Below are 27,367 nucleotides of genomic sequence, written 5' to 3'. Positions count from 1 at the left end.
AAAAAGTTTATGTAGCTAGAACTGCCAGCTTGGGAACTGTCCCATAGTCAGTGCTCAAAATCAGTGGCTGTTTATTATAGGGACAAAAAGACTAGGAACTCTAAAGTAACATAAATCAAGCAGAGAGAGTCAATTATCATATGGTTTCACTTATTTGTGGAGCATAACAAATACCATGGAGGACAAGGGGTGTTAGAGAGGAGAAGGGAGTTGGGGTAAATTGGAAGGGGAGGTGAATCACGAGAGACTACGGACTCTGAAAAACAATCTGAGGGGTCTGAAGTGGCGGGGGGTGGGAGGTTGGGGTACCAGGTCGGGGGTATTATAGAGGGCACAGATTGCATGGAGCACTGGGTGTGGTGAAAAAATAATGAATACTGTTTTTCAGAAAATAAATAAATTGAAAAAATTAAAAATAAATAAATAAATTATAAGCAAAAAAAAAAAATAAAATAAATAAAGTAATATAAAACTACCACTTACTATATTGGCTTTTAGGAACTATTTCCATTTTAGGGAAGCACAATCACAGTGGCTTGAAGAGCCCGAAGAGACCGACAAGTGAAACACAGTGTGTCATTGAAGAGTTTTAGGATAAGGCCCCATTTGCAAAGAGGCAAGGTAAATGTGTGCAATAATTATAATAATTAGATGACACTTCAGGGCTTTGCTGAACGGATCCTGAAATTCAGCAAGGGGTTTGTTTAAAAAAGGGAACTTAAATTTGCTGAGTCAAATGCTGCTATGTCTTACCTAGATACGAACTGTGATTTTTATCTTGTAGAATTTGGTCAAAGGCTTGGTTAGGAAAGATCAGATGTCCATGAGATGTCTGCTGGACAACAGTCCCACTCCAGGCATAGGCGCCTACCGCACCCAGCATCAGAACATCCTAAAATAATTGAAAAATGAAGATCATGAGAACAAACTACCTTTAAAGCACAAGAATGCAATATGGGCAAAGCACTGAAATAAACGACCTAGATTTAAAGAGAAAATGATGAAGTAAAATGTATATCAACGTATGTTGATATAAGTCCATTATATCATAAATATCCATATATGTCATATATCCAATACATTAATATAAGTTTTAATGTGTTTTGTGCTGGAAAGCAAGCCTTCTCCCAGACCATGTCACTTTGATACATTCTATAGATAAATCTCTACTACACTATAGGAAGAGCAAATGGCCTTCTTTCAATTTCCACTCAAAGTTACACATGTGCAAATGACAAACATTTGTGAGCCTCCGGTCCCACCACCCTCCATGAGAAAAGCTTAGGGTGGGATGTGAGGTATGCTTGAGGAGGAGAGATGGGGCCCCGGGGTGGCAGCGGGGGAGGCCCTCTTCTGACCTCTTCTCAGGCCCTCTTTAATCTATTTTCAATGCTCTTCTTCTTTCCATTTGACTCCTTCTCAAAGGTTCCTCCATCTTCTATAACCTAGTCCATCTATTGGAAGATGGCACACCTACAAAAGGTAACTACAGAGTGACATTCCATCTGCTTGGAGGAAGATAGCCATTGGTCTGCCCCAGGACAGAGTTCTCCGGACTGACTCAAAATCCAACCTGAATCGTCAAAGTTGTAAGTCATGGTAGGAGGCAGGGGTTGTCCGGATGGGATTTATTACTTTTAAGTTTTTGATTTTAGATCTCAGAAAACATCAAAGATATGGATTTTGGATTGGAAAATATAAGCCACTAAAAATAAAGCAAATAGGAAAATGTGTCCCATTTTGAGGACAAGAGACCATGAAATTGTGTGAAAGACTGTCATAAATTTGGGATTCCACAGTTTGGCTAGATGTCCATCAACAGATGAATGGATAAAGAAGATGTGGTAGATATACCCCATGGAATACTATGCAGCCATCAAAAGAAATGAAATCTTGCCATTTGAGACAACATGGATGGAACTAGAGCGTATCACGCTTAGCGAAATAAGTCAAGCAGAGAAAGACAACTATCATATGATCTCCCTGATATGAGGAAGTGGTGATGCAACATGGGGGCTTAAGTGGGTAGAAGAAGAATCAATGAAACAAGATGGGACTGGGAGGGAGACAAACCATAAGTGACTCAATCTCACAAAACAATCTGAGGGTTGCTGGGGGGAGGAGGGTTGGGAGAAGGAGGGTGAGGTTATGGACATTGGGGAGGATATGTGCTATGGTGAGTGCTGTGAAGTGTGTAAACCTGGCGATTCACAGACCTGTACCCCTGGGGATAAAAATATAGGTTTATAAGAAATAAAAAATTAAAAAAAATTGGGGATTCCACATCAGGGGTACAAGGAGGGACTTCAGGAAGAGTACAAAAACTCAGGAAGTTGTGTGCAAAATCCTCTGAGTGTGGTTTCATTTACACTCTTTCTGAGGGAAAAATCCATAATTTTTATAAGCACTCCAAATGATTGGTGATTCAAAGTTAGCTCCTTTACTTCTAGAGAAAAAAAACAAGCCATTCCTGTTCCTTCAATCAAGTCCCTTGAGTTCATACTCTTCCCTAAGCTTTTTCAGTGCCATCTCTGTGTCCTCTGCTACTCCACTGGAACCCTGAGCAGAGTTGGAACCAGAGCCCGGGGAGGTCGATGTTTATGAGAAGGAAGAATGGATTTTCTGAGCTAAGAAATCTTCCCATCTCACATGTTTCCTAACTCCTCACTTTTTTCACCTATCTTCTGTCTCTGCTCTTAGAAAAGAGATACTCTGGCACCTCAGAATTCAACAGTGGCAGTGATGACAAGAGTTTGTGTTTTGTTTTTTGTAGACACTTATTTATTTATTTATTTATTTATTTGAGAGAGAGCGAGAGTGCATGTGCACGTATGTGCACAAGCTGGAGAAGGGGGAGAGGGAGAGAGAGAATCTCAAGCGGACGCCCTGCTTAGCAAGAGGCAGGCTCAACCCCAAGCCCCTGAGATCATGACCTGAGATCATGAATCAAGAGTCAGACCCTTAAACGACTGAAGCACCCAGGTACCCCAAGAGTTTGTGTTTTTAATAAATTTTTCCAGCAGTTAATTGATTTAAAGGAAATTCCTGCAATGATAATCCTTTGAATTAATATAGTGCCTGGGCCTTGAAGCACTCATACACTTTCTTGCATATTAACATTTTTTTTTTCCATAAAATATCCCCGTAAAAAGGGAAGGGAAGGCATTATTATCCTTCATCTTTTGAATGACAAATCAGCAACACAAAGAAACTGAATGACTATGACTAGGAATCAGAACTGTTGATCACTAGATGGCTGTTTTTTGTATTCTATATATAAAGCTACTGTGCCCTGAAGTGTTCAGTCAAATGACAGCATGGCCAGAATTTATCTGATATACACACATTTTGAGGAGAGTAATCAGCACTGAATCCCACTTGTGACATTTCCATCTGGAAGTTGTCTCCTCCTTGAACAGTACCTGGGAGATAGTAATTTCAAGAGTTACATCACTGCCAACTTTTAAATCAAGTTTTCAAGCACATGTGAATTCACTTATACACATGAAAACATGTGCACATGTACATATACAGACATACACACACTCACACACCCATAATGTTCTGATGTTCACTCAAAAATACAGAGCTGGCAAATTCTGGGAGGGAGAAATCACTAAGGAAGTGTTCTAACAACACCCACAAGACTTCCAAGGTAGTGTTTGAAGTTGGGGTTAATCTTGATTACACATTAATGTATTTATTTGTATGCATATAATGTTCCTGATATAAAAACACTGAAGGTGTGGGATGAGGTAAAATAAAAACTGAAGGGATGGCCTTTTTAAAAAATTATTACTAGCTAAGAAACTAACTGAATTTTTGCTTTTAAATATTGGTACTAATAAGTACACACACATCTCAGTGTAGTTGGAAGATGTGCAGTGAAAACCAAACAGAGATATTCGTGTTAGTCTTCAGGATCCGGGACTCAAGACTGAGTAGGAATTTTATCAATTGGGAAGTTTGTCCTATTTCTACATATGTGCTTGCCTCTGACACTGAAATCGTAGAATTCGATTAGTATTCTCTTTCCATACTGTGTGGTCAAAATGGTTACATTTCATTATTTTTCACAAAAAGGAATAAATTCCTGACTACCACTTGGATATAGAGAGTGATACAGATAATGTATACCATAGAACATAGTCACTTTTTAGAAGATATAATAATTTATACAGGATGAGTAGAGATAATTTTTTTAAAGATTTTATTTTTAAGTAATCTCTATATCCAACATGGGGCTCGAACTCAACCCCAAGATCAAGAGTTGCATGCTCTACTGACCAAGCCAGCCAGGTGCCCCAAGATAATTTTTAATAAAGTAGATCAGTGCTTCTCTAAAAGCCAAAATAGCAAATAAAGCACAAAATCATTTTAAATTAGCATTTAGGTTGCATTGTGATTACTCATGTCCATGCCACTACAAGCAAGCATAAGTCATACCATAAAAAGCCAAATAATTTTATATTATCTCAGGGCACATTAGATTTTGATAATGATTTCAACAACTTAGAGGTACCATCAGATGTTTAAAGAAGAAGTAATATTTTTTTTGGGTAGAAGTTGCCAGTAGATAATCAGGAGGTGAAGATAAGACTAAGGTATGAATGCTTAATTTATGCAATGTCCTTGGACCCAGCTTCTGAAAGAGCACCTGACCTATGGTGGGTACTCAATAAATCAGGCTCTTTATTACTGAGAGTTATTTCAGTTAACCACTAGGAACCAAAATTTGGGTTATGTGGGACTTTTTCCTAACTGGAGAGTGTGTTCCATATAGTGAGTTCTTGAACATGTGGTATTTCTACACTTCCAAGACCATTAAAGTAAATTATTGTAGATCTGGTAAATAACATGTTTCCTTGAAATCCAAACTATTAAAATTCCTCACTATGTTTTTTTAATTTTAAAAGTATACATGTTTGTTGTAAATGAATTCAAGAATTTCAGAAATTCTGTAACAGTATAAAAAGGTAAAACTTTTATGATTATAAAAACTATGTGGGGTAAAAATGTAAAACTGTACATCTATAATAGATATTACTAACTTGCCTTCCCCCCAAAACTATATAATTTATAATCTTATCAATAGTGTATAAACTTCTTTGCTTCCCCATAATATCTCCAAGATTATATATTACTAATCTTCACTATCTTTTAGGCACAAATTAACATTAACTTATAATTTAAAATAATTACTGAAATAGGGAATATTTACTTATGTTTATTATTACATGAATGAACAACTCATTCATGTTCTCTATTTTTCTTACTGATTCATAGGAGTTCTTTTCATATAAAGTATATAAGTTAACAAGAATAAGCAATAAAATAAGCAATAAAATAAAAAAATTCTTGAAAAAAGTTTTTGAAAGATGGTGTTCTTTTACCTTCAATGCTAAAAATTTGTTCTCCTAGTGTCCCAGCCTTTTCTAGTAGAGCTGCTTCATCAGACACGTTGAAAAAATATCTTTCTGTTGGAATACTGGCAATTGCTTTGATTTCTTTTATTAAATTTTTAGTATCAAGTGCATTTCTGTTTAAGTACCCAAGAACCTTAAAAATAGAGGAGGAGAGTAAAATAGTCATTACAGCTGCACTCCAATATTCCTACTAGCACTTTCTAATATTTATTTCTGAACACAACGGTACCTCTGGAGAAGTAAACCCAAACCCCTTTAGTCAACAGGACTAAAAATCAGCAAGAAGTGAGACATGGTCAAAATTTTTTCTATAAAGCTGTGAGCACCAAATGAGAAAGAAAGTGCAGTCTTGGGAAGTGATGTTATAAAGGAGCACGTACCCATGAACTGAAAGACAACTAAAAAGAAAAGCTACTTACTGCTATGCCAAATCTCAGTATATTGTCTTTGTTGCATTGATCAATCACAGCTTTCAACATTGAGCCATCATGTGATTCGCCATCAGTTACAACCACCATGACTTTGGTAGCCCCTGGTCGTCCTCCCGCAGTGGCCGCATAAGCAGAATCTCTGTGGCAGATGAGATTAAAGACTCACTATCAAAAGATGAAGCTAATATGTGGGCCTCTGGTTCGAAATATAAATGTGAAGCTAACTTCTTTGAGCATGACCTACTGGGACTTAGAATTTCTCTCTATGTCAGGTCTGTTGACATATTTACCTGCATTCTCTTTGCAGCTTATAGGGAAATATATATAAATTTTGCTTAGCATTAACAATAATTTCCGTAGTTTCTATGGCGTGCGTGTGTGTGTGTTTGTGTATGTGTGTGTGTGTGTGCGTGTGTACTGACATCAAGAATCCTTAGAATTCTCTTCTGATAACAAAATTCAGTTCATTAATACTAATCAACAGAGCAAAGATAGTCCTGTCACCAGCTTTACTGCATTTACTGTCTCAATATGAAACTGTTTTTTTTTTTTTTTTTAAATAGTAAATATATTTGGTCAAAGAATTTCAAAGCATTTGGAAAGGCCAAGGCACTTTGGCCAAGGCCAAAGGTAACTACCTGTATCTGTTTATGTTTCCTTATAGAAAACATTTTATTGAGATGTATATGCATAATCTACTCCTCAAATATTCATGTAAATGGGGCCATAGTCTGTACAGTTGTTTTTCATTTTTTTAAACACTTTATTCAACTGAGAGAGAGAGAGAGAGAGAGAGCATAAGCAGGGGGAGCAGTAGGGGGAGAGGGAGAAGTGGGGCTCCTGCTGAGCAAGGAGCCTGATGCAGGACTGGATTCCAGGACCCTGGGATCAGGACCTGAACCGAAGGCAGACATTTAAATGACAGAGCCACCCTGGTGCCCTTATAGAGTTATTTCTCATTTGATGGAGATCTTTCCACATAGGCATATACAAAGTGCTCTTTCTCTCTCTCTTTAAAGGTTTTTATTTATTTATTTGAGAGAAAGAGCAATAGAGAGTGTACAGAGAGGTGGGAGGGGGCAGAGGGAAAAGGAGAAGCAGACATCCCAGTAAGCAGGGAGCCTGATCCCAGGGTCTTGAGATCCTGACCTGACTGAGCCACCCAGGTGCCCCCAAAGCTCTCCTTTTTAATGGCTGCATAATATTTCATCATATGGGGATAGCCATTGTTTAACCAATTCTCCATTATTGTGCATTTAGGCCATTTTGAATTTTACAAGTAATGCTGTAATAAATGTCCTTGTCCATATATCTTGGCATACTTTTCCAAATGTATCAGTAGGATAAAATCTTAGTAGTGAAATTACTGGGACAAAAATTTACACATTTCAAACTTTGAAAGATATTATAAAATTGGACTCTAAATATTTGTATTTCCATAATGTAAAAGAATGCAAGTTTCTCCATCTTCTTTCCTTAACAATGAGGACTACTAAACTTTTAAATTGGAGACATTCTGATAAGTGAGAATACATAACTATCTTAATATGCATTTTTTTCATTATTAAGAAATAATGAACATTTTATGTTTATTAGCCATTTGTATTTTTCTCTAAGAACTCTTGATTTTTCTTTGTCTTTGCCCATTTTTCTTTGTATTGTTCATTATTTTCTAATTAATAAGAGCTCTTTGTTAATTAAGAAAATGATCTTTTGTCATATATGTCACAAATATTTTCCTCAGTTCATTGATCTTTTAAATTTTAGTGGTATTACCTCTGTATATAAATTGTATATTTTGACATCAATTTTATTAGTTTTTTATGTGTGTCTTTTATCTTTGACATGGTATTTTAAAAGGACTTATCTCTAGACTTGTTTCTTTGATCATCCAAGTTTCTCATACTCCCTTAATAATTCTACTTTCTTAGATTTACATTTTTGGTACAGTTGAAATTTGTTTTGATTCAAGGAGTGAGTCAGGAGTTCAGCTTTATTTTGTTTCTAGATGGGTACCCAGTTGTCCAACAACTTTTTTCCTGTCCATGGGATTCTCCTGTTGCACATTCTTTCTGGGGAATGCCCTCTACTCCTTTGGAATACCTACCACTAATATGATGACACCTTAAAGTCTACATCTATTTCCATTCATCTCTCCCATTTCAAATTTACATATTCAATGCCTGCTGAATATTTTCACCAGAATGTGTAAGGGACAGTTTAATTTCAACATGTTTAAAACTGAGAATATAATTTTATTCCCTAAAACTTTCCTACATAGCAGAATGCAGAAGTGTAGAAAAATATATCGTATTTTTCACCCAGACAAATTAGAATACAATACTTCCATGAAATACTTGTTGAGTGAATTATACTCTTTATGACACATGGTAGAATTCATGTATTTTTATAAGATTTCTGAGGGTAGAAACTGTGTCCCATTTGTTCTGATTACCTTCAGGTCTTAGAATAATGAATCACAACCACAGGCAGTCAATGAAATAAGGTAAATGGAAAATGGCAATATTTACTAAAAGAGTAAATTCTATTTGATATTGTAAAGAAACAGACAAAAAAAAAGAAAAGAAAAAAAAGGTAATTAACTTCTGGAAGGTGTGAGTAAGAAGTTAGGTGATTCTCTTAACAACAGAAAGGCTTCTATTAGCTTGGGAAATAGTGGTAAGAGTGAGATGATGGCACAGGAGAGAAAACCAAAGTTCTGAAAAGATGATAAAACCAAAAAAGTCCCATCATAACAGACAGTGGCTCTTCTTCTTGAGAGGAGATCTTACCAGCCAGGCCCCTGAGCTTCCTCACATCATATCCATACTTCCTGCTGAAAACATAGGTCCTCTACCATTTGTAACTCCTTCCAGGCCATTTTCTATGTCAACCTACTCTTCCTCTGAGTTTAATTTACTAGGCCATAAAGAGCACTTTGCCAGATGGCAACTGACCTATTGACTGGCCACAGCCTGTGAGAGGGTGTGGCCCAAAAAAAATCTCAATAGGGACAATAAAGATTAACTAAACCAATCCACTTGTGGGAAATCCACTTTTGAAACATATAGGAAAAGTCACCAATTGATAGAAACAGCAACTAGAATATACACCCAGATAAGAGGAGGACCAGATACAAAAGGAAATGCAGAAGTAGAAAAAAACAGGATGTGGTGACTGACCAGATGTGTGCTACTAAGGAAGAACAAAAATAATAAAGAAAACCATCAAGTGCTTACTTTGAATGACTGGGGGAAAAAGGAAATAGCATGAATCAAAATGGAAAAGTTGTGAGCTTGGGTAGGGAAAAGACTAAGGCTGTTTTAGGATGTATTGAATTTGATAAGTGAGCCAACACTCCAAATTAAAAATATCCAGCATCAGCTGGATGCCTGTGTGAATTTTGTTTCGAGTTCAGAGATGGCCACATAGTAATGCGGTGACCCACACAGGGCTAATGGAGATGCCATGAGAGTGGAGAAAATGCCCAAGAGTAAAGGGAGATTTAAAAAAAAAAAAAAAATAGAAGGCTCTGTTTAGTGAAGAAAAAATAGGGAAAGGAGCCAATGAACAGGCAAAATTGTTGACAAAAAGTTGGCAGGGATTCCAAAAGTCTGTGATATCATTGCAACCGGGGTTGAAATAGCAGTGTGTGCTCATCAGCAGCAAATGGTTGGGGAAGCTTAAGGGGATGAGGTCTGAGGCAGGACCACTGGGTTGCTGGCTGATGAAGAGGCCCACATTTACTTGGTGGCAAGCCAAGTTCTCAAGGAAATGGAGGGAGGGAGTAAAGAAAAATTTTCAGGGAGTATGGTAGTGGAAGGAAGAAGTGCACACCATGACAAAGAATAGGAGAGTTTTAGCATTTTTTGTAAAAGTGTGTGATTAAAACAGAGTAAAGAGGAATGCAGGAGCACTGAGAAAATAAAGAAACTGAGCTACAAATTAAGAGTGTTATATAGTTGTAACACTCACGTTGCCCATGGTAATACACATAGTGAACCCATTCCACTCAACGCAGACTCCTAGGTCATTAGCATTTAAGATTCTATGACCCTTCTCAATATGCACGAAGTAGTCCATTAGTTCAAGTCATCTGTGGCCTTGGTAAATATTAACAAATAATTGCAGATTGCTTCATTTCCTACTTAACCTAAGGTCTTTTAATGCCATTTCATCTACTTCATACAAAATCTTTTTTAAAAATCATGGAATATCTTATAAAAGTCCTAGAAATCAAAGATTTTAAAATTTCATTTCCTATTGCCTTCTCGAAGTGTTCACGTGAGAGAATGTTTGGACTTTTCTTACTACTTCTGACTTAAGTGTAAGTACCAGGTACATTATTTTTGTCTTTTTTTCTTCTTTCTCACTTACAAGCACTTCTATTTTATCAAAATATTGGGCTCTTAGGATCATTACTTACTTCGCATATTGAATTGCTTTGAATGTATTTGTTAGGTCTCCACCATATTGGTATGTCTGGGATGTTGCTTCAATCATTTCAGCTTTGGTTTTGAAAGTGTTCAGGTTAAATACAACTCTTGGTTCATTGGCATACTGAATTAACCCCACCTTCAAGAAAGCAGAAGTTCATTAAAGGTTTGCCATTAGGTTCTAGGTAATTTCTAATTAACCACTATAATCAAAATCAAAAAGTGCATCTGGATATGGATAGTATAAGGGAATCATTTCCAATTTTGTTCTTAAGAAGAGTTATTTTTCTTCCAATGGAATGACTTCTTTGTTAGAGGCTATCAGTATAGAGCAGTAGTACTTGTTGATAAGCAAGATGATGTCCTATCTGGCATAATTTGGTTCTCAAGAGTAATAATTACAGATTTTCAACTATACATCTATCTATATCTTATAGATTATAGATTATCTAGTAACAGATTTTAAAGCACTGTCTTATATTTTAATGTGGATAATATTCAAGTTCACAAGATTAAAATGATATAACCTTTCTACTTTACAATGGATATAAGCATGTAAACAATTATAAGCAGTCACAGATGGAAGATAACGATCATCAACTGAGAATACTTGCATATCAAACACAGAATTAGACTTGAATACAAAAAAAAAAAAAGAAAAATGAGTGAGCTAATCAACACGGTCAATTTGGATGTATTTATTGTTCTGGATTTCCTCTAATCACAGACTTCAGCAACTTTGGAAACAAATATGGAAGTTTCTGGCCTTCAGAGAAAATGCCATTAGAGAGAATCTTATTTGAGACATCTGACAGACAGAACAACTTCTGAACAAGATGCTGAGGCACATTTCCTAATCCTTTAAATCAAGAAGGCCAAACACTTCTATTAGCATCCTTGTTCTCAGTGCTGAAATCATTCTCTATGCCTAGGAGTTGGGGGCTTTCAGAACAGGAAGTGGCTATAGGAGATCAGTGGTAAAAAGGTCTCTAAAATAGAGGTCAGTACATAAGGAAGGGCAAGGCCTGGATTTCTGAGTTCAATCAGCTACTCTTGTTAGGAAGCAATCAAGTAGGCACTGAGAAAATGTGAAAAATATGACATTGCTGAAGTCCTCTTTTTAGGATAGGATGTAAGACTTGGGAGAGAGGATGGATCAAAAATAATTTTAAGGATTTAAAAGCCTAAAATGAGAAGAAGATGTCAGTAACTGCCATAACAGCCCCAGAAATTCTGTGTGAGAAAGAGGAATGATGACCAGAAGACTTAAAGGAATGTAGTATTTTAGGACTTACAGAAAGGCCAAATTTAGAATAGAAGAAAAAGAGACTTTGTAAAGTGCCTCTAGAGATTAAGACAATGCATTGGGGGAGACAGATGAGAAGAGGAAGACCATAAATTCTGTTCAAGAGACCATTAAATACAGTAAATTTAGATATGGGGGTAATCCATTTAGAGACAGATATTTATGAAAATTTCTCTTCTAATGGGCCTTAACATGATGCTATACAGAAATCAGTGCTATACATAGTCTTTTTTTTTTTTTTAAAGATTTTATTCATTTCCTCACACTCACGCGTGAGAGAGAGACCATGAGCTGGGGGAGGGGCAAAGGGAGAGGGATAAGGAGACTCCCTGCTGAGCATGGAGCTTGCTGTGGGGCTTGATGGGGGGGGGGGCTCGATCCCAGGACCATAAGATCATGACCTGAGCTGAAGTCAGACACTTAACTGAGTCATCCAGATGCCCCCAGACCTAGTCTTTTTTATAGAATTTTCTGGCAAAAGCCCACAGTGAAACTGCCAAAGTTTCAGTGGACATTAGTGTCCTTTTGGTACTGAGAAGCAATGTCAATGGAAAAAATATATAAAGATATTTTGTAATACTGTACAGGAAGTCAGAAAATCAAATTTCAATATATTTAACTGCAAAGCATTGAGGGGAAAATGTTCCAACAATTGTTACTAGATGTTGGACACTAAGGCATCAGATGACAGGAACAACCCAAGAACTTCCACAGGTTACTGTGAACTGGTCCTTGTTGATGTTGGTTCAGTGTGCTTCTACAACCAGAATGAGCCATGAAATGGCAAATCCAATAAAAAAGAAAGAAAAAAAAGACCCAGAACTTTAACAATAAATGCTATTCAGTTTTATTAAAGCAGGAAGCTTCTGTTCCTGTGGATATCTATCTCAAGAAGATAGAAAGGCAAATTAAAGACTTGTTAAAACACAGATAGCTACACAAAACTACTGAAAGACTTGTCCTGCATAAAAAAGGAAGGACAGACTAAAATATGATAAAAGACTAAAAAATAATAAAAGATAGGATTATACTATCTATGGACTTCTTTATAAAAATCCAAGAATTCAAGGACAATTGTCAATTGCTAGCAAACAATACACAAAAGAAATTAATAATTAGTCTAAGTAGCTGTCAAGAAAAAAATACATAACTGGATTTCAAAATCTATTAATAAATTCATGAGTTATAAGAGGGAAAAATAAGCAACTAAAGAGAATTAAAATGCTATATCCCAGGGGCACCTGACTGTCTCAGTCAGTTAAGCATCTGACTCTTGGTTTCAGCTCAGGTCATGATCTCTCAGGGTTGTGAGATCTAGCTCCACGTCAGGCTTTGTGCTGGGTGTGGAGCCTGCTTGAGATTCTCTATCTCCCCCTCTGTTCCTCCCCTCACTACTCTCTCTCTCTCTCTCTCTCACACACACACACACACACGCACACACACACACACTGCTATATCCTGCATCCAAGGCTTACATTAGAAAAAGAAATCTAAAATCTCAAAGACCAGCATGGCACAAAGTCATAGACAGAACAACTCAATGTTTCAACTGAGAACAAGTTTCAATTAACAGTCAAGATGACCATTAAATGCATTTAATATAGGGATCTGACAAATGCAAAAATGAAGACCTCAAATCTAATCATATTTTCTCAGAAAGAAAGCTGTGGGTTAGTGTATGTATTATTCAAATCCATACCTGTGTTTTTTTGGGGCCTATATCCAGGCCTTGGACAAATTTTTCTAAAAAATTCTTTACTGCTTCCCAGGGATAAATACTGTTTGATTCATCACATACAACCACAACATCTATGAGGGAAGGGCAGGCTACAGAGGAAAAGAGGAAAGAAACATTTCCATTGGTAATTCAGTCTTCACACTCATATGCAAATGGAACAAAGTAATCAAGTACTTGAGGGTACTTGATAAATCCCACCTTCCCCCTTCACGTAAGGTATTTCTCAGACCCACTGCACATTCATCACTTACTCTGAACTGCAGGTGCAAAGCTGGTCAAGAGCTGAAAATCGGGACTGACGTCAGAACAAACCCCTGTTGTGTAATATTGACTTCCACACTGCTGTGCCCACAGGGGACCACACGTCTTCAAAGAAATGAGGGCAACGACAAAACATAGGGAAAACATGAGTCCTCTACGTCTCCATCTGTGAAACTCCGAGATCATTTCTATGGCTTTATAGGACACCAGGAATTGTCAACTCTTATAACTAACAGGTCAAACAAAGCCTTTCAGAGAAAGTGTCTCAGAAAGAAAGAACAACCAGAAGTAAGGGAGAAAGAAGGTAGAAGGTGGGCTGGGAGGCAGGTGTTGGGGGTGCAGGGAGAAGACCCTCAGGTCACCTCCAACCCCCAAGCTAGGGAAAGAGCTTTGGTCTCTCATCTTTGGTCTCTCAGTTACCTGGGCCTTGGGAGCTGAATCTGTAAATGAGGATAATCATACCTATTATCTTTTTAGGTTGCTGTAAAGATTAAGTGGGTCTGTAGATATAAAACATGTAGGACAGCATGGGGTAAATAGCAAATGGTCATAATTATGAGCCAGCATCACTGCTATTGTTATTCTTGAACACATATTATACTATTCATCTATACCACTACACTCTCAATATACTACCATTTGTACTATTCTGCAGAAGCCATAAGCCCACAAGCTCCAGGGCCAGGCAGGAACCTAGGAGTGTTGTGGGCTGGTATAGACCCCATGATGCATGAAGAACCCAGGCCTCAGACACAGGGACAGGCCACCATGGTGCCTGCCCATCGCCAGCCTTGCGAGATCTTTCCCATTTTCAAGGAGAGCCCAAGAGGACATATTTTTTGTGAAAATCCAGATTAAAAAAAAAAAAAAACCACTCTATGGTCTAAACAAACACAGTGAGATTCCTGAACTGCCAGTTTTTAACTTTGTTCTGAAGTATTTCTTGGAGGACTTCTGATCCCTCTAATTCTACGACCTAAAACCTTCAGTCATCCAAACTGGCACTTGACTCCCTGCCCACACCAGACATTACCATTCTTCATATTCCCATCAACCCAGCCCCAAATCTCTTTTTCAGCAGCCTTTGCATGCCAAGAACTCCTGCTTCAATTGTGATTAAACCACATGGGAAACATTATATTAAATAATATTAAAATTTCTAGATGTAAAAGGACAAAAATGGGAACGAGAAATCTAGTCAAGATCTTAAAGAGCATCTTTACTTAAAGCTTTAAGTCAAAAGCTTTACTTTTTTACTTTAACTTTACTTAAAGCTGTGGATCAATTATTAAAACTTAACAAAAAAGTGTGAACTTGCAAAAAGCAGTTGAAAGAATAAAAGGGAATTTATTGGACCCAGTTTAATTGTTGGTCGCTCAAAGGAAAAACAGCTGTGGTCATCTTTCATGTTCAAGGAATAAGCCATTGTTGATCCTCCTATAAAACTGTTTCATTTTATCACAGAACACGACATCAAAAACTAATGATGTACTGTATGGTGACTAACATAACATAATAAAAAAATTAAAAACTGATTCATTTTGCCAATCAGTTAGGAGACAATCACAACTGATGCCTGTGGTTAGTTTACCAATTACCAATTACCAATTGGTTAGATACCAATTACTGATTCCTAGATCCCTATCCCCAGTTGTTCTTTTAAAAATCACCTCGAAAAACAATAGCTCATGAAGTATTCAAGATTTTTTTTTTGTTTTAAAAGCAATGGAAAACAGCATTTAGAAGCTGAAATTAGAATATGCCAACTGTTAATGCCAGAACGACATTCCTGCTTTAAGCCCAGAACTTAGGAAGTTTCAAAAAAATGTGATGATTGTAAGTCTTTTCCACATAATTCTTAAGAGTATCTTAAGATTTTGACCTTTTAGGTATGTAAAGGAAGCTTTGGCTTTTATTTTTTTCTTTTTTTCCTCTCTCTCCTTCCCTTGCTCCCTCTTCCATCCTTCTCTGCTTGCTACATAGGTCGTTAATCTCTGAAATTCTCTAGCAATTTTAATTTACTTTATCTGAAGTTACACATTAAAAATTCTGAAGCACATCCTATAATTTTTATATTTTAATGTTTTAATATTTTTAAAATTAAATTTTATTATATTTTAATATTTTCCTCTTCCTGACTTTATTCAACCTTAAAAACAAATAAGCAAACAAAAAAAAAAAAAGAGGAAGACAACCTTATAAACACTCTGGAATATCATAAACCATGAAGATCATTGCAATATTCATTTATGCTTTGAATTACACAAATTATAAGCAATACCTGATGTCTAAATACCAATGTCAGAATACTAGTGTCTATTAATAAAAGTAGAATGAAATTGGTAACAATTGATTATATTTTTAGAATAATTTGGTTATACACATAGGCTTTTAGGTAAGCATGTCAATGACATAGAAATAACTAATGTAAAGTCAAACTATTAAGCATTCTATGGCTATTTTAACAGGGTAATATAACTAGTATCATCTATGAGCTGATGAAAATGCCTAATAAGTTTGGGTTTTTATTTGCCTTCAAAATTTTTCTTGGTATGTGATGGTTTTAATTTTTTAATATAGTCAAATCTTTTCAACAATTTCCTATATTATTTCTTCTGTTAGTTCTAAGATCAGAAACTCCTCCCTCTTTCAGAAAATTTCCATTTTCTTCCAGTTTTTAGTATTAACTCTTTAATTCACTTGTAAGTATATTTGGATATACAAGTTACTAACCAATTAATTGTCCCCAGACCACTTGTTAAAGAAGGTATTTTATCGCACTGATTTGTGATGTCTTTTCACAGCATTCTAGAAAATAAATGAGAGTAAACACTAACATGAAATAGGAAGAAACCCAGTCATGACTTAGATGATATCATATTTGCCAACAGTTATAGCAAAGGATTAAAGGCAGAAATACTCTTCAGGTTTGAAATGTACTCTCTGACTTAGCAGAACCTATCTTGAATGTTCCTATGGGAAGGAGAAATGAAACCTGGAATTCTGCTATTATCAACAAATGCTAAGCATACTCTCCAAGGGCAAAGAATTGGTATTCCTTGTGCTGTTTTTTTCTAAGATGTTTTGTGGCATTGGTTTTGCTGAATATCTGAAGAAGTCTACACATCAAAAGAAGGGCATTTCATGTTGGATATCCACATTGCACGATTTATCCAAAAGCAAACTCGAACATTTAAGTATCGAGATTTGATTTGATAGATGGGATGGCAAGAAGACCCTAACTTCATACTTTCTTGAAATGGATGAGAATTTGAAAGGTAAACACTCACGAGAAATCCTCCGGTTCCCATGTTCCTTGTGAGTGTCAAGCCGAGGCTCATGTTGGTTTTCATTTCAGTAACATTGGGAATGCTTGTGGAAGCTTTCAAAGGGAAAAAGATTTTAAAAAGTGAATAAAACTTCATTTATTTAAACTTGTTAAAAAACAAACAAACAAACCACATGCTGATGTTTATGTGTAGCATGTATGAATTTAGTGTCCCATATCCAGGTACTCACATTATATAATCATAGGCAAAGAAATGAGGGTCCCTCACTCATCTGGCAGCTTGTGCACTTAAATGTGTGAGGTTACAGAATGTCAGATATTAGGGGCTGGTGGGTGGAAAGGGTATGACTTCTAGGCATTTAAATTTAAATTTTTTAAAAACAAAGTGCTGGCCAAACAAAACATATCTGAGGACAGTATTTGGTCTCCAATTTGCTAACATACTCTTTTCAAGGTCACGACTGCTCCATCTAATGTTTTATGATGGATCAGAAAAAAAAAAAAAGTCCTTAAAGTGTCATCAAAAAAAAAAAAAAAGAAAGAAAGAAAGAAAAGAAAATGCCATACAGTAGAATCTAGAGCAAAGCACCAATGAGTGAATTTTAAAAGGAAATAGTGAGATTAACCATGTAAAATAATAAATACACCTCCCCAACCTTCTCTCTCCCACTGAACTAGAGTATCATCCACTGTAGCCATTCTTGAGCTATGGAGCATTGCAATTCTTTTCAATAGTATTATTTACTCAAGTTCTCTAATCTCTGCCAAGCCAACACTGCCACTTTCATTTATCCCCCTTGATCCAGGGTGATTGTTTTATTATCTTTATTTAAAGGTCATTCTTGGAACTTCCTCCTTGTTCTCTCTTTCCCTTGTGTCTTTGAGAAGGGAGAAATCTTTCTAAGAATAATTTTCGCACAGAGCAGTGATGTTAATTCCAACCACTTAATTCAATTCTTGACTAATGGTTACTCCCTTTTATCACTTCCTTCTATTCTTCCTATACACAAGATCATCTCCTTTCCATTAAGAAAATCTTCACTCAACCCTGCTACTCCATGGAAATACTTTCCCAAGTCTTCACTCTGTAACTTCTAGAAATAAAGGTCTACCTTTAGTTGTAGAACTTGCTCATACCTCACAGGCTCCTAAATTCACTGTGACTTATTTCTCCCCTCAACACTACTAGATTGATACTCTAGGCAAGAAAGTTGCAAAGTGTGATCTGCTGGAGTGCAGAAAGAAAATAATGAAACTGCTATGTGTATGTTTTTATTCTTTTAAATTTATTTTTTTAAACCTTATTTATTTGTTTGTTTGTTTCAAGAGTAGAATTTAGTGATTTATTGCTTACATATAACGCCTCATGCTTATTCTTTTTTTAAAAAAAATACTTTATTTATTTATTTGACAGAGATCACAAGAAGGCAGAGAGGCAGGCAGAGAGAGAGAGAGGAAGCTCTCTCCCTGTGGGGCAGAGAGCCCAATGAGGGACTCGATCCCAGAACTCTGGGATCGTGACCTGAGCCAAAGGCAGAGGCTTTAACCCACTGAGCCACCTAGGAGCCCCCCTTGTGCTTATTCTTATAAATTCTTTTATAATATTAAAAAATAGAAAATATATACATTGGGATGTGTTCAAAAGTTAGAGGTGATATGATACATTGGGGTGATATAATAAAATGTTTGAACTATGTAATAAACCTTTGAGCATTCCCCATTAATGTGTATATTTTTATTATTTTTAGAAACATTATGTATTACTTATGTTTTATATAGATGAGTGTTCAAAATGTTTGGAGATCATTGATCTAGCTCACTCATTATCTCCTTGTATAAGCTGACGATTGTACTCAGTCTTCACACCGTTCAACCCCTATAGCATTTGACAGCACTGATATTCCTTCCATCCCATGTTTATTGAGCTCCTATTATATGCCATAAATGATACTAGTAATTAGGTACACATAAATGTGCAAGAAACATGCCCTTACTTCTAAGTAATCACTGTTTTTGAATCTCTACTTTCCCTTGATTCCTTTACACTGTATTTTCCTAATCCAGGCTTTAGTTCTTTAGAACCCTAAGCCTCCTCAGTGCTGTTTTGTTGTTGTTGTTTTGTTTTGTTTTTATATGATGATGATGATTTAATTGAGTAATTTTTTAGATGCACCAGGAAACATTGCATGGAAACATGACTTGTTTAGCTTTTTAGTCTTGCAACTTTAATAACTTTTGCATTAACAGAAATCATCTGAGATATGGATAATTAAAATAGCAGTTCCAAACAATTCCAAAGTATTCCAAATAGTGACCAGAAACAAGTGTTTCTCTGCATCTCCAAATGCAATATTAGTATTGACAGGTCTATACCTAATGAATTGTTTTGAGGTGGGAGAGAGCTATGGAGAGACTTTGATATCTGCAAATAATCAGCAAAATAATCCTAAACATTGATGGAAACTGGTCCATAGTCTGGGGGTAAATGGGGGTAGATGCACATTTCTCATGCATCTTATTAAATCAGGTCTTTAAGCTATGTTGGAAATTTGGATCCAACTAGACCTATATAACTAAAGATATAAAGGCAAAAAAGCTGTCTATATTCTTTAAGACAGACTATGATTGATTTTGTTTGTTTTTTTTTTTTGCTAGAGTTATAACAAATGAGATCTTGTCATCTCTTAAAAAAATATTGCCAATTACCACTTACTTTCTAAATTCAGTTTTTCGCATGTAGCAGTGGACAAATCAACAGGACATTTATACACATCTCCCATTCGGTTCTCAGGAAAGCCACTCCAAGGGGAACCAACCAGTAACCTAGAAACAGGAATTTTTTTTTTTCATTAGATGTAAAATATTAGTATAGTTTCTTAAAGGCTAAAACTGGCCACAAAACAATGGCCACATTTAGCTCCAATTTTTAACAAGAAAGTAGTTTATATTTGTTCAGCTATAATTTGTTCTTTTTCCTTTTCTCTTAGCTGATCAAGTTTCTTAATGAATATCTGCAATACAATATAGAAACATCTTGCAGGCCACAAATGTGACCTGCATACGTAATTTAAGATTTTCTAGTAGTCACACGAATACAATAAAAAGCAAAGGTAACGTTCACTTAAATAACACATTTTATCTAACTTGATATATCCAAACTAGTATGCAATCATTATAAATAAAAATTATTAATGAGATATGTGACATTCTTTTTTCCATACTAAGTTTTTGAAATTTAGTATTTTGTACTCAGAGCACAAAGCAGTCCAGAGAGCACAAATCAATATGGAAAAGGAACATTTCAAGTGCTCAGTAGCCACGCGTGGCTAGTGGCTGCCGTACTGGTCAGCACAACTTAAAAGAATGAAGCAATATTAAAACCAAAAGCAAAAACTAACATTTTTTGAGTGCTTTTCTTGTCCTAAGTATTTTCATATGTTACTTTACTTGGGGAGCGGATGAGTTATCTAAGTGGTTTTCCTATTTCTTGTCTATATAAGAGGATTCTTAGCAAAAACACAGAGCAAACATAAGATGGAGCTTTCCTTAGGTGTAACATGTTTGTAACCAGGACACAGGATGCAGCGGTTGGAGACTGGAGTTCACATCCTCCTTTTGGTTAGTTTAATTTCCTACAGAGCTTCTCCACTAAAGACTAAGTGTTTCCCCATGGAGCCACTCACCTAACATTTCTGTTCACAGAAGAATAGACAGAAAGAGTCCATGTAAACAGTCTGATCTTCAGAATCTATAGTAGGTGAATTACTCAGTAGTATTCAGTTACTAAGGAAGATATTTGATTCAATGTATTTTTTTTCCTTGTCACGGTTGGAATATTAGATGAAACCTAAATTCTTTCATGAGCCTTCTATATAAATATTTAATCATTGTTGATTAAACAACATGTGCCTCACATTGAGGTTACCAAAAGTCTAAGGTGCACACCTGTCTACTAAATCTAGTAAAATTGTTTAAGATGCATGACAAGTAAAACAATAACAATACAAGTGAACAGAAAGATATAAAATAAGTTCATCTCTGGAACAAACATTAAAATGGTCCAAGGATGCAAAAATGGATACTGAAGGATGTAGGAGGCAGTCATCATTCTCAGCAGAAGGAAGAGTGTGAATAATTACGGAAAGAGGAAAATACAGTTTACTTTGAAAGACAGTTAATGATTCACACAGTTAGTGAGAGCTAAGTGTAACTGATTCTGAAGTCCAATCTCTTAACCCTTAACTTATTCTCCTTCCTGTTATCTGCACCAAGGCCTGCCATAGGGCCCAGATTGGGAAAACTATCTGGACTAATGGGCTGGGTTCCAGAACAATCAAGGAGTAGATCTGGAATCTGATGGTCAGGCCACGCCTATTGCGAGGGTGTGGCTGCATGGTGTGTTAGGAGGCTGGGGTCTAGGAGGACACCAGCCAACGTGATCTTGTAGGAGCACATCCACACTGTGGGCCCGGGCTGTACTGTTCATAATGTAGGTAAGGGCAGATTATGTTCAAATAGCACTAAATGTGGCAATTTGGGCAACTTTTATTATACACATATTCCATCCATCCTCACCAGCCCAGGGGCAGGCAAGAATAAAAGTAAAGTGTTTCTCACTAAAATTTAACAATTTGTTCTTCAGAGCCTTCAGCAGCAAAGCACCATCAGCTACCTACTTCTCACTGAGAAAGCTCAAAAGCTCTTGGTGTTTCCTCTTGACTAAGTGTTCCCTGGACACCCCTTCCTGCCTCACTTCCTTCAACCTCACCAAAGGATTTGGGATTTGATAATCTCACATGCAGGAGGGGGTATGACATCTCCACTACTGCTGTGAGAGCTATGGCCTCCTACATGAATCCAATGGGAAGAAGAGAGGAAAAGAAGCACCTGCATAACTCTATGCCTCTTAACTCAAAGGATGTGAAAATACTTGTAAATCTCTCAAAGAATCTCTGACAGTATGATGCCATGTTAACCTCATAACATAACAGATACCAGTGGAAAACCAGATCATTTTGGTGACTGGTAAAGAACCAGGGTGTCCTCATCATATAGGACTCATTCTTTCAGTATAGCGAACCACATTAGTAAGTAGCCTCCAGGTCATACTAGTAACTACGTTACTAGAGAACGTTTCAAAGACCATTGTCAACTCCTTTATTGGCAACATTTCCAGTAGACTTTCGTCATTTCTACCAGCAGGCTTCAGTGAAATCCTGGTTCCTGACGATTCATCCTTCTAAGGAAAGGTTATGACATCACCAGTGGCTACTCCAAGGAAATTGTGACACTCCTGCATTACTCAGACAGGAAGATGAGGGAGGCTGGTATATTTATCTATAAAATCTTATGTAATCAGCCGTAACAGGAAGCAACATGCCAGGAGAAAATGTTACCAAGGTAGAGAATAGGATAGGTGAATGAGTAAACCCTGCTGAAATATGGCAAAACATCTTTGAAGGAATGGATCTAACTTTGAAACCAGACACAAGAGATGTATGAACAGTCATGTGTGCTGATTCTCAAAACAAAACAAAATCCCAAGATATAAACTCTCTTTCCTACAGTGAAACTGGGAATTCTTCCAAGATGACTTAAAATAACACTTACTGTTCAATTATCTTGTGGGGAAATAGTGATTATGTAGAGTTCCAAAACACAGTCAATTTGCCCACCTCCAGTGAAATTCAAAATACTTTGTTTAGTTAGTAAACAGTATTTATGGAGGTGTAGGTAGTTTTAAACCCACAATCCAGGGGCTGTTATAAATATCTTCCTTTGGTCTGTGAGTCTATAAACTCTCCAAGTGTTCCTTTAATACTAGCGATTTTTCTAGAGATTATTGACAGAGGTGTACTTAAAATACTAGGGCAAAACATGTTTTCTTTGATTCAACAAAGATTTTTTTAAAAATCCTGTGGCGCTGAAATTTTGCACAACTCCAAGGTATACCATTTCCATATAAATAGAGTGCTCTGACCTTGTTAAGTATGCAACCTGTGCAGCTATATATGGTGGCCAAACCTACTATGTGCCAGACCTGATTCTAGGCACTGGGGATACATCAGTGAATAAATCAGTCAAGCATTTCTGATCTCATGGAGCTTACATTCTAGTGGGGAAAAACAGACAATAAATTTAATAAGCATATAAAACATATCATGATGGTGATCAGTGGGAAAAAGGAACAAGACGGAAGTGTGGCATGGAGGGTGTGGTATAATCTTTATTAGAATAGTCACAAAAGGCCTCACTGAGAAGGTGCCATTTAAGCAAAGACTTGAAGGAAGTGAAGGAGTAAACCATAAGACTCTGGAAGATTACTAGGCTGTGGGAACAGCAAGTGCAAAAGCCCTGTGGTTGGACCACAGTGTATGAGGAAGAATGTGGGAGGAGATGCGGTCAGATTGGTAATGAGGCCAGGTCCCATAAGATTGGTATGAAATTCTAAGAACATGGCTTTGCCTCTGAGTGACATGAGAAAGCCATTGGAGGGTTTTTAGCACAGTGGTGATGTGATCTGACATTTTTAGAAGGATTGTGAAGGCTGCCTTGTTGAGAATTACTGCACTAGGCAAAGGTGAAGCTGGTGAAACACTTCAGAGGCAAATGCAAAATCCAGACAAGAGGTGATGAGGGTCTCCTACAGGGCTGGTGAGAAGTGATCTTATTTTAGATATATTCTGAAGGTGGGGCTAGCAGAATTTCTCAAGAGATTAGTTTTTAAATACACACACCCACACACACGCACATACACACACAGTCAAGGATGACTCCAAGTTTTCTCTGCTGAGAATCTAGAAGGAACCAAGTGGTCAAGATCAGATAAGGGGGATACCTTAGAGCAAGATTTTGAGATAGGGTGAGCTCAAGAGCTCAGGATGAGGTATTTTTTTTTTTTAAGATTTTATTTATTTATTTGAGAGAGAGACAGTGAGAGAGAGCATGAGCAAGGAGAAGATCAGAGGGAGAAGCAGACTCTGCATGGAGCTGGGAGCCCGATGTGGGACTCGATCCCAGGACTCCGGGATCATGACCTGAGCCGAAGGCAGTCGTCCAACCAACTGAGCCACCCAGGCATCCCAGCATGAGGTATTTTAACTTGAGATACCTACAGACATCCAAGGGGATATTTTACTTAGGATTATAAACCTATTGTATATAGTACATTATTACAAGAAATTTCTAAGTCTATAGTATATTAAGTGTAAATATTATTTCTTACATTGGTTAGTTCCAAGCCACTGATGACACAAGGGGTCTGGTGAGTTCTATACAGCTACGTGCTTCCTGCTTGTAATGTAAAAGGAGTTTATGATGCAAAGAAATCACCTGCAAAGACTTCAAGTCTCCAGGAAGGAGGAAGACAGGTAAAGAGAGTGCATTTTTAGCTCCCGGTTGGGAAATACTGTTGTTATAAATTTAAAAGTTAAACCCTCTGGCATGTGTTGAAAGGCAATTTTAGTTTCTAAACTTCATTATGCTACCTCAGACTCCTTTGGCTGCCAGACTACTTCCTTAAATAGGAGATGGCTAAACCCTCAAAGTCTTTCAGTTCCCTGATGTGGAGTCTACCAACCTCATTATTGCTAAAACATCTTAAGCCTATTGTTCTGTTTCATAAAAAGCCTGGAAATTAGCTTTTGCACTGGAAGCAAATGAATCAAATAAAAGCTGATTCTGTTATGCTGACTCATCTAACATGCGGCTTTTCTAAAGTTAAAATCAAAAGCTGATATATTCAATTTAAAGCCTCATGATGACATAAATCCCACATTCATTGAAGGGCAGGAAGGATTTTTAAGACCACCACATTTTTGTAAATCAAAGCCCATGAGATAGTACTTCCATCAACATACTTTGGCAGATGGTTGTTTTATCAATGATAGAATTTGGAAAAGCAACATTTATATACTGCTTTATAGTTTATAAAGTACTTTTTATGTACAGTTTTCTTTAATCCTTATAAATAAAGATCAGGTGTTTTAATTATTCCTGTTTTCCTATTTTAAAAAAACCAAGTCTAAGTGTCTAATTGGCAACAAAGTCTAGATCTGCACCTGTGTCCTTTCATTTCAAACCCCTGATTCTTTCTATCACAGTTAAGTTCTTCTTAGAACTCTTGTAGAGGACTAGTACTCATTGTTTGCCCATCTTATTGGCCATAAACAAATTAACAAACAGTTTCCACCTGTGCCACTTTGTATTCCCCAAATCCCTCTTTGGATGGAGTTAGACTAATGGAAAAGTTTCATACAACTGGTCACCAGGAAGGTGTGCATGTGTAAGCCCCATTCATTTTTGTAAATGAACTTTGTTCCAGGAACAGACATTCAGGCGTTAACACAGTGGAAAGCTTTAAATTATAAGACAAGCTAGCGAGGCATGGAGAATATTTACAGATCACTGAAGGTCTCCAGACATTAGGGAGTAGAGGATCTATCCCTTATGAAAGTCACAAAAGATATGTGTGTGTGTGTGCGCGTGTGTGTGTGTGTGTGTGTGTGTAGGTATATATACAAATTTGTGTCCAGAGTGGGGGAAGGGAGAAACAAATCAGAGCAAGGATATTTAAAGTGCTTTTCTGCTACAGATTTTTTACTTATGATAAATAACAGAAAACATGGAACCAATTTAGCCATAAAGATTATTTAAACTTGTGGAAAAGAAATGAACAACTATGGTATAATAAATGTAGGTGCATCAACACCAGAGTGGTCCATGGGGTTCTAAAAGGTCCTTGGTTCACTATTCTGCCCCTCCTGCCTGCCTAGAGAAGATCTTTGTTTATAGGAGACATGCCATTTTGCACATCTGTATTAAAAGTGTTGAGTGGTGGTTTAATTATATGGCAATAACATAATAATTATTTATAACATATTAAGTTTTTAAGCTTAAAAGTTTAAGACTATTATAGTCAGACTTCTAATGCCTTTCCAGAATAAAAAATTGGACTAATTTCAAGTTAGTAAAAATAAAATATAATGAAAGAACAAAAAGGAATACATATCTATGTCATGTGTTTAAAATAAAAGCAAACTCTGAGAATAAACAAAGTAAGCACAGTAAATGGTACTGCCAAGACACCCTAATGGCAAGAGAATTTTATCTTTGGAAAAAGACATAAAGGATGATATTGGCTAATATTTAAAGGCCATAGACATGATTATTTTGGAAAAGGGATCAGAATAGCATTCTTGGCCAAGAAGAAGAAGAAATGGACTGAAGCTAATCCAATATGCATGGAAGCTAATCGATGACAGATGAGAAATGGCTGAGAAACATGCAGTGGAGAGAGGTAGGAAGGAACTGATTTTCAAGAAATCCTGATTTTCTTCCTATGTATTTTTACACAATGCTAAGGAGAGCACTTTACATATGCACAGTGACTTAGTTTTTTTTTTAAACAGTGGATATAATTTATTTCTTTTTTTTAAACAGTGATATCGTTTATTTCTGTTTTTTTTTTACGTTTTTATTTTAATTCCAGTTAGTTAACACAATAATGTTAGTGGCAGGTGTACCATCTAGTGATTCAGCACTTCCATATGTACCCCTGTGCTCATCACCAGTGCCCTCCTTCATCCCCAACACAAGTTTCACCCATTCTCCCACCCCCACGTCTCCTCTTGTAACCATCAGTTTGCTCTCCATAATTAAGAGTCTGTTTTTGGACTTTCTCTCTCTCTCTCTTTTTCCTTTTGTTTATTTGTTTTGTTTCTTAAATTCCACATAATTGTGAAATCATAGTATTTGTCTTTCTCCAAGTTATTTCACTTAGCATTATACTCTCTACATCCATCTATGCTATTGCAAATGGTAAGATTTCATTATTTTCTATGGCTGAATAATATTTCCACATTCTATATCCATTCATCAAAAGATGGACACTTGGGCTGCTTCCATACCTTGGCTCTTGTAAATAACACTGCTATAAACACAGAAGTGCATATATCCCTTTGAATTAGTGTTTTTGTATTCTTTGGGTAAATACCGGTAGTGCAAATACTAGATTGTGGGACAGTTCTATTTTTAACTTTTTCCTCAAAAAACTCTAAACTGTTTTCCACAGTGGCTGCACCAGTATGCATTCCCACCAACAGTGCAAGAAGGTTTCCCTTTCTCCACATTCTTGCCAACATCTGTTTTCTTGTGTTTTGATCTTACTTATTTGGACAGGTGTGAAGTGATATATCATAATAGACTTGATTTGCATTTCCCTGATGATAAGTGATTATGAACAGCTTTTCATGTGCTTGCTGGCCATCTGTATGCCTTCTCTGGAGAAACGTCTATTCATGTCTTTTGCCCATTTTAAAAAAAAAATAGGATTTATTTATCTATTTATTTTTTGGTTGTTGAGTTCCACAAGTTCTTTTTTTTTTCTTTTTTTCAGGTCCCATGCCTAGCATGGAGCCCAATGTGGGGTTTGAACTCATAACCCTGAGATCAAGAGCTGAGCTGAAATCGAGTCAGATGC

General features: G+C 36.6%; 1 protein-coding gene across 2 annotated transcripts in view; it reads right to left on the bottom strand.

Annotated features, from left to right (window-relative positions):
- Positions 1–27,367, bottom strand: part of ITGA2 (integrin subunit alpha 2) — a 106,534-nt gene that overhangs the window by 45,147 nt on the left and 34,020 nt on the right. The window contains exons 3-11 of one of the 2 annotated variants that reach the window (XM_004737902.3): positions 19,601–19,710; positions 16,889–16,980; positions 13,589–13,703; positions 13,299–13,426; positions 10,284–10,432; positions 5,846–5,996; positions 5,394–5,559; positions 3,346–3,422; positions 754–892 (exon numbers count right to left, since the gene is read on the bottom strand). In XM_004737902.3, coding sequence (XP_004737959.1) covers positions 754–892; positions 3,346–3,422; positions 5,394–5,559; positions 5,846–5,996; positions 10,284–10,432; positions 13,299–13,426; positions 13,589–13,703; positions 16,889–16,980; positions 19,601–19,710 — 1,127 coding nt within the window. The remainder of the gene's footprint in view (positions 1–753; positions 893–3,345; positions 3,423–5,393; positions 5,560–5,845; positions 5,997–10,283; positions 10,433–13,298; positions 13,427–13,588; positions 13,704–16,888; positions 16,981–19,600; positions 19,711–27,367) is intronic. The other variant, XM_045079547.1, reaches the window with a different exon arrangement.

The sequence above is a fragment of the Mustela putorius genome, unplaced genomic scaffold (assembly GCF_011764305.1).
Source record: "Mustela putorius furo isolate JIRA1106 unplaced genomic scaffold, ASM1176430v1.1 tig00000407_pilon_pilon_pilon, whole genome shotgun sequence".
In the NCBI taxonomy this organism is placed as follows: domain Eukaryota; kingdom Metazoa; phylum Chordata; class Mammalia; order Carnivora; family Mustelidae; genus Mustela; species Mustela putorius.
Note: the sequence above shows the minus strand (reverse complement) of the source record. Positions and strands in the feature narration are given on the sequence as shown.